The 13,297-nt window shown below is 34.4% G+C and overlaps 1 protein-coding gene across 3 annotated transcripts in view; it reads left to right on the top strand.

The window, feature by feature from the left end:
• nub (nubbin) overlaps positions 1–13,297 on the top strand; it is a 327,856-nt gene that overhangs the window by 307,950 nt on the left and 6,609 nt on the right. For all 3 annotated transcript variants that reach the window (XM_073970455.1, XM_073970456.1, XM_073970457.1), the window contains 2 exons: positions 1,520–1,564; positions 10,843–12,307. In XM_073970455.1, the coding sequence (XP_073826556.1) occupies positions 1,520–1,564; positions 10,843–12,307 (1,510 nt within the window). The remainder of the gene's footprint in view (positions 1–1,519; positions 1,565–10,842; positions 12,308–13,297) is intronic.

Here is a 13,297-nt window from a genome sequence, read left to right on the forward strand (position 1 = left end):
TTCTTCTTTCTTTATTTTTCTTATTATTTTCTCATTTTCCCTTACAAATCTTTCGTTTTGAGAGAGGGATGATGTTATATGGAAAAAGCTTTGCCTTGTTTTGGTTAATTACCATTCTGTTTTGCTTAGCATTTTCCTAACAAAACATGCCAAACACACAGCATTTAAAGAAAAAAATCTCCCCAAAAATTTTAGTTTTTCCTGATAATATTAAAGCTGCACTATATCATCTGTGTATACCTTCTTGTAGCATAATTTAAGAAGCTGATTAAAGCCAAACAGACATTGAGTATTTAAATCCTTTTTTCTTATTATTTCCAAAATTTCTATAATGTTGATATTTGCTTTGAGGGTGGTTTTTGCATTTAGTACTGACTGACCAATTATTGATTATGGTCGATTGTGTGCTCCGTGCGTGTGCTGAATTGATGTGAATGGATGAATGAATGAATGGATGTGTGGATACCCCCTGTCGTTTGGTATTTATTTATGTTTATTGCTATTTTAACGAAATTCGAAACATGAAAAACGCAAAAAATTTGCCATTTAAATTTTCAAATGAAATGTGAGTAAGAAGGGCAGAGCAGAACCACTTTCTCCCCCAATATTAAACAAATGTCCAAATAACTTGGTGGTTAACGATTAATTGCCTTATATGATACATAAGTTGTATGTAGTATATGTGTGTGTTATAGGATATTGTAACGAATTGAAAATGAAAATAATAATAAGAAGAAATTAAAAACCTGAAAAGGTCATTTAGAATTTTGAAAAATTTTATAAATAGTCGAACGAATCCATAAAAGAGCATCTGTGACCTTTTGCTACGTTTGTTGGCCGACTGACTGGCTGGCTGACTGCCGTGCATGTAGTAGGTGTTAATGTTTATTCTTGTTGTTGTTGTCGCAGCTATACTTTTAACAAATATAACGCGTGCCTAGCTCGTGTTGCATCACACAACTCACTCCACTCCACCACATCCACCCATTCCCCGATGTGCGATGTGTGTTTGACTCGTGGATGGTGGGGAGTTTTAGTAAGGCAAGGGTAGTTTCGACTAACCACTTAATTTATTTGACATTTGAATGCTGTTAAACGGTGTGTTTTAAAGATTTGCTCCTTTTTGGACCAGATGTCCGAAGTGGAGGTTTCATTCTTGTAGGAGTAACACAGTTTCAAGTGTTACTAATTTGGAGCAAAGGAAAATTATGAAGAACAAGAATTTCTAGGGTCCGACGGCATTTGTTTAATTTACATAATTTTGAAATAAAATTGTTAACATATGGTTTCATGAAGTTCATGGAAGCAAATCCTTTAAGGAAAAGGATTAGCTATGGTTTTCAACTACAAAATTTATTAGGCATTTGCTTAAGAGGTATTTGATTTATGTATGGCATTTACTGGAAGGTAAGGATTTTTAAGGATTTCAAGAAATTATGGATTTTTTTTTTTTAATTTTTAAATTTATATTTACATATATTATTTTCACATTATTAATTTTACACCTTTCTTTTTACAGATATCACACGTTTGTCTCGATCACCTTCGCCCATGCAATCCAATGGTAAGTAAAATAAAAAAGATTTTTTTAACCCAGATATGCCCAGTGTCCTATATATAGGACACAAAAATTCTTGTTTTCATGACATGCCAGCTTTGTCAAAGTAACTTTTTATTTCTGACTTCAAGGATATAGCTAGAAATACATCCGGACACTATTTCGGAGGGGCCCAGTACAAAAAATTTTAATTTTTGTGAGAAAAATATAGAAAAAAGGTGTAAAAAATGATCATGGTCACTATCAAGCCTTGGGCATATCTGGGTTAAATAGGTACATTTTTGTTATATGTTTCTTCAGGATCTATCTGTCGGAGTTAAAAACATGGAATTAAAAAAAAAAAATATTCTTCAGATTTTTTGATTTTTTCCAAAAAAAAATGTTTGGGTTTCTAATTTTTTTGATTTTTAAAGATACGTTTTAGGATATTTAAGAATATTTTTGGGTATTAAAGCTAAGAAATGTGGATTTTAAACAATATTTTTGAGGTTAGATCAGAACCATAAAACGGGTTTTAGATAATATTTTTGAGGTTAAATCAGAAACAAATAACGTGGATTTTTAAATAATATTTTTGAGGTTAAATCAGAGACAAATAATGTGGATTTTTAAATAATATTTTTGAGGGTAAGCCAGAGCTAGAAACGAGGATTTTTAGGTAATATGTTTTAAGGTTAAATCAGAAATAAAAATGAAGATTTTTTAATAATAATTTTGAGGTTAAATCAGAAACGTATATTTTTAATTAATATTTTGAGCTTAAATCAGAAAGAAAACACGTGGAAAAGAAACGTAGATTTTTAAATAATATTTTTGAGGTTAGTTCGGAAAAATTAAACGTGAATTTTTAAATAATATTTTTGAAGTTAGTTCCGAAAAAATAAACGTGGATTTGTAAATAATATTTTTGAGGTTAGTTCGGAAAAATAAAACGTGGATTTTTAAATAATATTTTTGAGGTTAGTTCGGAAAAATTAAACGTGGATTTTTAAATAATATTTTTGAGGTTAGTTCGGAAAAATTAAACGTGGATATTTAAATAATATTTTTGAGGTTAGTTCGGAAAAATTAAACGCGGATTTTTAAATAATATTTTTAAGGTTAGTTCGGAAAAATTAAACGTGGATTTTTAAATAATATTTTTGAGATTAGTTCGGAAAAATTAAACTTGGATTTTTAAATAATATTTTTGAGGTTAGTTCGGAAAAAATAAACGTGAATTTTTAAATAATATTTTTGAGGTTAGTTCGGAAAAATTAAACGTGGATTTTTAAATAATATTTTTGAGGTTAGTTCGGAAAAATTAAACGTGGATTTTTAAATAATATTTTTGAGGTTAGTTCGGAAAAATTAAACGTGGATTTTTAAATAATATTTTTGAGGTTAGTTCGGAAAAATTAAACGTGGATTTTTAAATAATATTTTTGAGGTTAGTTCGGAAAAATTAAACGTGGATTTTTAAATAATATTTTTGAGGTTAGTTCGGAAAAATTAAACGTGGATTTTTAAATAATATTTTTGAGTATAGTTCCGACAAAAGAAAAGCGGATTTTCAAATAATATTTTTGAGGTTAGTTCAGAAAAATGAAACCTTGATTTTCAAATAATATTTTTGAAATTAGTTCAGAAAAAAGAAACGTGGATTTTTAAATAACATTTTGGAGGTTAGTTCAGAAAAAAGAAACGTGGATTTAAAAAAAAAATTTGGAGGTTAGTTCAGAAAAAAGAAACGTGGATTTTTAAATAAAATTTTTGAGGTTAGTTCGGAAAAATGAAACGTGGATTTTTAAATAATATTTTTGAGGTTAGTTCGGAAAAATGAAACGTGGATTTTTAAATAATATTTTTGAGGTTAGTTCGGAAAAATGAAACGTGGATTTTTAAATAATATTTTTGAGGTTAGTTCGGAAAAATTAAACGTGGATTTTTAAATAATATTTTTGAGGTTAGTTCGGAAAAATTAAACGTGGATTTTTAAATAATATTTTTGAGGTTAGTTCGGAAAAATTAAACGTGGATTTTTAAATAATATTTTTGAGGTTAGTTCGGAAAAATTAAACGTGGATTTTTAAATAATATTTTTGAGGTTAGTTCGGAAAAATTAAACGTGGATTTTTAAATAATATTTTTGAGGTTAAATCAGAACTAAGGAATGTGAGTTTCTAAATAATATTTTTGAGGTTAGTTCGGAAAAAAGGAACGTGGATTTTTATACCCTCAGCATTTATGCTAACGAGAGCATATAAACTTTCATACGGGTAAAATGTGCCTCATCGAAATAATGGTTTTAGACCCCAAGTATGTCAGGACAAAATGTGTTTCAGAAAATTTGGAGTCGATTGAGCAATGTCCGTCCGTCTGTCTGTCTGTCTGGCTGGCTGGAGCGCACGATAACTCTCAAACGGATCAACCGATTCGGTCCAAAATTTGCCTTTTGTAATATTTTGTTCAAACTTAGTTTAAGTTCGAAGATGGGTCATATCGATCCACCCCTTCCGGTACCTCCACCACAAAAGTTCGAAAATGTTCGGAAAATTTGTACGCACGATAACTCTTGAAGGGAGTAACCGATTTGGTCCATACTTTGTAAATCGTGAAATGTCTACCAGACTTAGATGAGGTTCCAATATGGACTCCATCGGTCCACTCCTTCGGGTACCTCTCACACAAAATTTTGGATAAGGTTGGTTTAGGACCTGCTCTCCAATCGCTTTGATTTTTGTTTAAGCAACATGTATTCACTGCCCCCCACACGACGGTACCAGTTTCATCAGGGACAAGTACACACTTCCTGTGAAAATAGCCTGAAAGTTGCAAAAAAACCCTATGACACCGTGTAACGTGGTTGGAGCGCAAGATAACTCTAGAACGGATCTGCCGATTCGGTCCAAAATGTGGCCTTACACATCCTAATATATCTACCAGATAAAGATCAGTTTCAAATATGTCCACTCCATCTGGTACCTCCCACACAAAATGTCGGATAAGTTCACTTTAAGACCTGATATCGAGTCACTTTCATTTTTGTTGAAGCAGCTTGCCTCAACTACGATGGTAAAAGTTTTTTTTCAGGGGCAAGTCCACACTTCTTGAGCAAACAGCCCGAAGGGTGTAAAAACTCTATGGCACCATATGTAGTGGTTGGAGATCCACTTCCATAATAGTCAATGTCGATCCATTCCTTTTAGTATCTCCTCCGCAAAACTTTTGATCTTTAATCCTAATCAACATTTTTGTCGGTACAAATGCCCAACATTTTTAAAACCCCCTAAATACATACATACGTTTTTTTGGGAAAAAATTGTTTCTATATACACAGGCTGAGGGTATATCTCTGTCGGCAAAGCCGACTGATACTTTTTTACTTGTTTTTTAAGGACATTAATGAAAAAATTAGACAAATTGATTTAGAACCGTCGAACTAAAAATTGAATTCTATTTATTTATTTAAAATAATTTTGAAACAAAAAATAATTCATGAACCGTCAGGACAATATTGATTGAATTTGAATTAAATTGTTTTCAAAACCATTTGTTTACAAACTTCTCTTATTGAGGAGAATTACGACTTAACATTGTTCTATATGTATATACTCGCATATTTTTATTGGATTTCTTTCTGATTGTTTTGTTGTTGTTTTTAAAGGATATACCTAAAGGGCTTGAAATGAATACACACACAAATAAAAGTTAATAGTTTCCAAAACATATCAAAGTGTATGTGTATCAATAAATTCAACCAATCAACCAACTAAGAACGAAACAATCCATTTATCTATCTGCTATCGATTCATTCAAACCATAAAACAACAACAATGTAAAGAAGATACTACGCAGTGGCAAAACATCTGCTGCTAATGTTTTAAAACCGTAATGAATCAATTTCATTTAAAAGTGTTACACACAAAACGACATCACTTATTATTAGAGGAGATGGGACAGCAGCAGCAAACAAAAACTATGACAATATTGGAACATTGGAATGGAATCCTCCATAATAGGGGATTGGGTTGTGATTCAACCCTTCTTTGCCACGACAAAGGCAAACGTTATAAACCCAACGTCTTGACAAACATTAGAAGTGTGCCAAACATGAGCCCCTCTTTGGCTTCATATTAGGAGTCTTTTGTTTCGCAATGAAAAATAAACTCTTTAATAGGTTTTTAAGTAGTTTTAAAAGTGTTGGGTTTCTTAAGGGTTTACTTAAGAATGACATGAATTGAGATATTAAAGAGGCCTTTATTTTCTCCCTTTTTAAAGAAGGCAATTGTTGGGAGGGGTTAGGGTTACTTTGCCTCTCATTGTCATGTATCTTTCTGCAATAACTTAAGGTAAATCATCTTCTTAATATTCATAAGGTCATTTGCACCTCATTTCATAACACCTCCGCCTCCACAGAAAACCAAATTCGAGTCCAGGCGTTTTTTTTCTTCTTCTTGAAGCCTGCCTATTTAATATTCTTAGAATTTGCCTTTCAGAGTGTTTTTGATGTGCTCGTTCATGTTGTTGCTTATCATTTGCTTTGGTTATATTCATTCTTATCTATATATAAAACTGTGATTTTTATGTTCTTTTGGTAACATTTGTGGGGTTTCTGTTTGTACTGCTCCATCGGTGCCTCCCTGCCATAATATTGAAAATAAAAATTTACATATATTTTATGCAAAAATTATACATGACCAACAAGAAGAAGATGAAATCCACATGAGAAAGTTTGGTTAAGGTCCAGTGCTTAGATTTGTTTATCCTTTTTGCGCTTCATCCACCCACCCCCTTCAAACAGATGAATGAATATACGATGGACACACATGAGAAAAAAAATGTAAAATTCATACATACCATATATGAGGAGGTAGCGCAACTGATGCCCAGTCAATAAGTATGATAATAATGTTGTATGCATGTGTTGAATGGTTGGCCAGAATGAGGAGGAAGAGGAGGGGGTTGAAAATGTGGCAAACTGTAGCCTTGAAAGAAAAATTTACCAAATACACAAACTCAGGGACAGGGATTTGTGGGAAGGGAAAGAAATTCTGTAAAGCATAGTAAAATTGCTAAGCTTCAGGAGCCGGAACATGCACAGTCACAGAAATTTTTTGCTCAGGTTTCCTGAGCCGGAGATTTTCTATAGAAATTTTTTGCTTGGGTTTCCAGATCCGTAGATTTTCTATAGAAAATTTTTGCTCAAGTTTTCTGAGCCGTAGATTTTCTATAGAAAATTGTTGCTCAGTTTTTCTGAGCCGGAGATTTTCTATAGAAAATTTATGCTCAGCTTTTCTGAGCCGGAGATTTTCTATAGAAAATTTTTGCTCAGCTTTTCTGAGCCGGAGATTTTGTATAAAAAAAATTTTGCCCAGGTCTCCTGCGCTGAGATTTTCTATAGAAAATTTTTGCTCAGTTTTCCTGAGCCGGAGATTTTCTATAGAAAATTTTTGCTAAGTTTTTCTGAGCTGAGATTTTCTATAGAAAATTTTTGCTTAGGTCTCCTGAGCCCAGATTTTCTATAGAAAATTTTTGCTCAGGTTTCTTGAGCCGGAGATTTTCTATAGAAAATTTTTGCTGAGGTTTTCTGAGCCGGAGATTTTCTATAGAAAATTTTTGCCCAGGTTTCCTGAGCCGGAGATTTTCTATAGAAAAATTTTGCCCAGGTCTCCTGCGCTGAGATTTTCTATAGAAAATTTTTGCTCAGTTTTCCTGAGCCGGAGATTTTCTATAGAAATTTTTTTTCAGTTTTTCTAAGCTTAGATTTTCTATAAAAAATTTTTGCTCAGATTTTCTATAGAAAAATTTTTCTCAGGTCTCCTGAGCCCAGATTTTCTACAGAAAATTTTTGCTCAGGTTGCCTGAGAGGGAGATTTTCTATAGAAAATTTTTGCTCAGGTTTCCTGAGCCGGAGATTTTCTATAGAAAACTTTTGCTCAGGTTTCCTGAGCCGGAGATTTTCTATAGAAAATTTTTGCTCAGGTCTCCTGAGCTCAGATTTTCTATAGAAAATTTTTGCTCAGGTCTCCTGAGCTCAGATTTTCTATAGAAAATTTTTGCTCAGGTCTCCTGAGCTCAGATTTTCTATAGAAAATTTTTGCTCAGGTCTCCTGAGCTCAGATTTTCTATAGAAAATTTTTGCTCAGGTCTCCTGAGCTCAGATTTTCTATAGAAAATTTTTGCTCAGGTCTCCTGAGCTCAGATTTTCTATAGAAAATTTTTGCTCAGGTCTCCTGAGCTCAGATTTTCTATAGAAAATTTTTGCTCAGGTCTCCTGAGCTCAGATTTTCTATAGAAAATTTTTGCTCAGGTCTCCTGAGCTCAGATTTTCTATAGAAAATTTTTGCTCAGGTCTCCTGAGCTCAGATTTTCTATAGAAAATTTTTGCTCAGGTCTCCTGAGCTCAGATTTTCTATAGAAAATTTTTGCTCAGGTCTCCTGAGCTCAGATATTCTATAGAAAATTTTTGCTCAGGTCTCCTGAGCTCAGATTTTCTATAGAAAATTTTTGCTCAGGTCTTCTGAGCTCAGATTTTCTATAGAAAACTTTTGCTCAGGTCTCCTGAGCCGGAGATTTTCTATAGAAAAATTTTGCACGGCGTTTCTGAGCTGTGATTTTCTATAGAAAAAATTTGCACAGCTTTTCTGAGATGTGCTTCGTTAGCAAACTTTCTATAGAAAATCAGGTCATCTTCGTGAGCAAATTTTCTATAGAAAATCAGGTCATCTTCGTGAGCAAATTTTCTATAGAAAATCAGCTCTTCTTCGTGAGCAAATTTTCTATGGAAAATCAGTTTTTCTGAACTAAAATTTTCTATAGAAAATTTTCGCTCAGTTTTTCTGAACTGAAATTTTCTATAGAAAAATTTTGCTCAGTTTTTCTGAGGTTAAGTTTTCTATAGAAAATTTTGCTCAGTTTTCCTGAGACGGAGATTTTCTATAAAAAATTTTGCTCAGTTTTTCTGAGCTGAATTTTTCTATAGAAAATTTTTGCTCAGTTTTTCTGAGCTGAAATTTTCTATAGAAAATTTTTGCTCATTTTTTCTGAACTGAAATTTTCTATAGAAAAGAATTTCCGAGCCGGAAATTTTCTATAGAAAATTTTTGCTCAGGTTTCCTGAGCCGAAGATTTGCTACATAAACAATTTGCTCAGGTTTCCTGAGCCGGAGAATTTCTATAGAAAAATTTTTTCAGGTCTTCTGATCTCAGATTTTTTATAGAAAATTTTTGCTCAGGTCTCCGGAGCTCAGATTTTCGATAGAAAAATTTTGCTCAGGTTTTCTGAGCCGGAGATTTTCTATAGAAAATATTTGCTCAGGTCTCCTGAGCTGTAGATTTTCTATAGAAAATTTTTGCTCAGTTTTTCTGAGCTGAAATTTTCTATAGAAAAGGTTTTCTGAGCTGAAATTTTCTATAAAAAAATTTTTGCTCAGTTTTTCTGAGCTGAAATTTTCTATAAAAAAATTTTTGCTCAGTTTTTCGGAGCTGAAATTTTCTATAGAAAATTTTTGCTCAGTTTTTTTGGCCTGAAATTTTCTATAAAAAATTCTTGCTCAGTTTTTCTGGCCTGAAATTTTCAGTTTTTCAGTTTTTCTAAGCTGACATTTTTTATAGAAAATTTTGCTAGGGTTTTCTGAGCCGGATATTTTCTATAGAAAATTTTTGATCAGGTTTCCTGAGCCGGAGATTTTCTATAGACAATTTTTGCTGAGGTTTCCTGAGTCGGAGATTTTCTATAGAAAATTTTTCTCAGTTTTTCTGAGTTTAGATTTTCTATAGAAAATTTTTGTTCAGGTCCTACTTAGCTGAGATTTTCTATAGAAAATTTACTCAGAAAAACTGACTCAAATTCGTGGCAAATTTTCTATAGAAAATTGAGTTGAGCAAATTTTTTATAGAAACTCAGCTCAGCTTGGTGAGCAAATTTTCTGTAGAGAAGCAAATTTGAACTCAGCTCCCTCTACAAAATTTCTATAGAAAATCGAGTTATTTACTATCTTAAAAACGCCTCTGTTTTTCCTTATTTCCCCTTCCCCTTAATATCTGTGGTCAGTTATTGGGTTTTAAAATTTCACTAGACCACCACCACATGGTCATCCTAAAAGAGAGAAACGAAGGAAAAAATAAATTTGCACATCATCTGAATAACAAATATTGCACGTACCACACGTAGAATTTTTATATACATATACAAAAATAGCACTTGAATGAACCCCCAAGCTTATGGAAAAAAACGAAACGAAACAAAACGTTAACCTAAAAACCATTTCCATAAACCAAGCATAGACCAGATATGGCCATTTGATGTTGAAAAAGAAGTCATCAAAATTGATGTTTCTATACGGGCAACATATGCAAAAAGGCGCACCCAATGATGCATACAATTATGGCCAAGAAGAAGGATCAAGGCAGCAAAGTTAAATGGCAAATATTAGGGTGGGGGACAGGAAAGAGTTTAATAAACCCAAAGGTCAAGCAAGTCATGAAGGAAATAGAAGAACACAAAATAAACATGAATAGTAAATATCACCGAAAAAATTATGATGAATGAATAATATAAGGCGGCAGTGCAGGATGCCAAGGAATAAAAGTGAAATTTATTTTAGAGTTATTTTGAAGGCCAATGCGACAAAGCAGCCAATAACCCTGAGAATGTGGTGTCCTTATTTCTACTAATAATGTGACCAAAAACGAGGGTGGAATTTTAAATATTCAAATAACCGATAAAATTGTGACGTTGTGTTGCAAATGTCAAATCAATTGTATGGCAAATTTATACAAATCGAAACATAACATGCACACAAACACACACACGGGCGGGCGGATGGACGGAGCTACAGAACAAATAAACTAAAATTTGCAATTCTAAAATTTTTAGTTTATTTGCCACATGAAATGAAAAGAAAACATGAAAATTCGCTTAAAAGGGTCCAGCTAAATAAATGGACGGAACTCCAACGCCCAACAACCCCTTCCTAACACAGAAGAAGGGTAGACGATTTTGTTTACTTGAGTTCCATTGAAGCTTGAAATTGACCACAAAACGTTTGATTCCAAGCAAATGGCATCGAATAGAAGATGATAAAAATATGCAAACTTTTTTTTTATCGATTGCCTTTGTTATGCAGAAAATTTACATAACATTACAAGGAAAAAGGAATACGGGGCAGAGGGTGGGGAAAGTAGGAAAATTAAACACAAACACACGTGTTTAAAAGGTTCCATTATTAAGCATATTTTCCCATTTAAAATCCTTTTTTATCATTTTAATGCAAATCTTTGTTTATTTCCTTTATTTACAGGCTCCGATTGTGACGACAATAACTCGAGTGCTGGCAACTCAAGTGACCGTTGTCGCTCGCCCGAAAGCCCTTCATTGGACTTGTCACATCCAACCATGAAAAGACGCCAGGTGTCCGCCTTCCAGCCTCATGCTATACATGCCCTACATCATCATCAGCACTCGCCACATCACCACATACATCACTCTGCCATGAACTCACCGCCTCTCTCAGCCCACTCGCCCAAACTAATGAAATCCTTACATAAAAATCATGGTGAAGAAGAGGAGGAGGAGGAAGAAGGAGCCTTGAATTTAACCAGTGAAAATTCCCGTCACAGTTCTCAATCACCTGCATTATCAATGAAATCCGCCAAACAAACACCAAGCGCAACAACACCACAAACCCAAAATAGCAGCAATGGTCAATCGGGGCAAAACACCACTAATGCAGTTCCTCCCACCACCAACACTACACCTTTGCCGCTACCACCTCTAACCCACAGTCCTTTGGCTGTATTACCACCAGGTTTAGGTTCACCTCAGGCCCAATTGGCAGCTGCCGCTGGTTTGGGTTTGGCCAACCCTCTACTGGCCCAGGCTGCGGCCATGGGTGCTCCCCTCTCCTCGCAAGATTTTACACAATTCCAACAAGTTTTACAGCAACAACAACATGCTTTACAACAACAATTTCAACATTATTTGGAAATCTTGCGCAACGGTTCCTTGCCCATTGGACCCACGGATGATCCGTCAGTGGCAGCCCAGGTGGCAACTGCACAATTTTTGCTACAAAGACAAGCTTTAAGCCAAGCGGCGCAACAGTTGCAGGCCCTACAAAAACAACAACAAGAAATGCAGCAGCAACACCAGCAATCGCAATCATCACAATTAACCATTAAAACCGAACCCGAATCACAACATCATCTAAGCTATGAACAACAGCCGCTGCATTTGAAAAATCCCCCCCACCATCATCACCATCACTCTTCAACACCTCTGCAGCGAAGCCCTTTGCAAAGTCCAGCCACCTCACCGCTACCACCATTATATAGCTCTTCATCGGCAAGTAGTCATCATCATTTGCTACACAACTCCCAGCACACACCACCTCCATCGGGTTCATCAAGTTCTCTAAAAGTTAGTGGTTTGCTAACACCCAATACACCAAGTGGACCTCAAACACCTCAACTGCCAAAAACTATGGCAGCTGCCACCCGGGCACCAGAAGCTTCCCCAGAGGAGACAACTGATCTCGAGGAGTTAGAACAATTTGCCAAAACCTTCAAACAACGTCGCATCAAATTGGGTTTTACTCAGGGTGATGTTGGTTTGGCCATGGGTAAATTGTATGGCAATGATTTCTCTCAGACCACCATATCACGTTTTGAGGCTTTAAATTTGAGTTTTAAGAATATGTGTAAATTGAAGCCGCTTCTGCAGAAATGGCTGGATGATGCTGATCGCACAATTCAGGCGACCGGAGGGTAAGTAAAGAGATTTTTTCAATTTTTTATTTTCGTTTAATGAGTTTTTATGAGTGCATCACTATGAGAATTTTCTGATGTTTAGGCAACATCACCCAATGTTGCTGCAACCTTTCTAATGCTAACGAAATTTTATGAAATTTTTGCTAATCATTTGTTTTCACCTTGAACAATCTCCTTTCATGGTGAATTCACAAATAATTTAATGTTGGATTGAAAATACTAAATAGATTTTGATGAAGCGCTAATTTTGAGTTACATTCCTTAGCCGAAACATTTCCCGGTGTTGCCTCAACAATATGTAGTTTTAAATCAACATATTTCCATATTTGTTGAGTCAACATTTTTAATGTTGAATCAGCATCGACGATTAGCGGATAAACAATTCATAAAAACAGATCTGAAATTCCAGATTAGTTCTTATATTTGACAAAGTTATGGCCCACTTTTTTTAAGCAACCCTTAACATTTTTAGAAGTTATGTTTCACTAAAACATTTCCCGAATTTACTTCCACATCATCCGGAGTTGAATGAATTTTGATTTATTTTAAATGAACGATTTTCAAACATTTCCCGGTGTTGCCTCAGAAGCATTAAGTGTTAAATGCTGTCTGAACCATTTTGTCAGCCTAAAAATCCTTTGCATTTACAAATAATTCAATATCGATTTCAAAATATTCAACACTATATTTTCCACTTACTTACTTAGCTGGCCCATTACAGAACATTTGTTCCATAGACCGAACTAAGAAAAGATCTCCAATTCTCTCTGTTTAGTGCTTCGCTTTCTGGAATGCCGCACCTTGTCATCTCTTCATCCACTTGTTTGTGCCATCTATTCTTTGGCCTGCCAATTCTGCCTTCACCGCCATGCGGCCCCAATTTATACGCCTTTTTAGCTGGTTTATCGTCGCTCATTCTTATGAAATGGCCTAGCCAACGCAATCACTGCATCTCGATACGTTTATCTATACTGATGTTGTTTTATA

Source organism: Musca autumnalis, unplaced genomic scaffold (assembly GCF_047663935.1).
Source record: "Musca autumnalis isolate F117 unplaced genomic scaffold, ASM4766393v1 scaffold_2, whole genome shotgun sequence".
Taxonomy (NCBI): Eukaryota; Metazoa; Arthropoda; class Insecta; order Diptera; family Muscidae; genus Musca; species Musca autumnalis.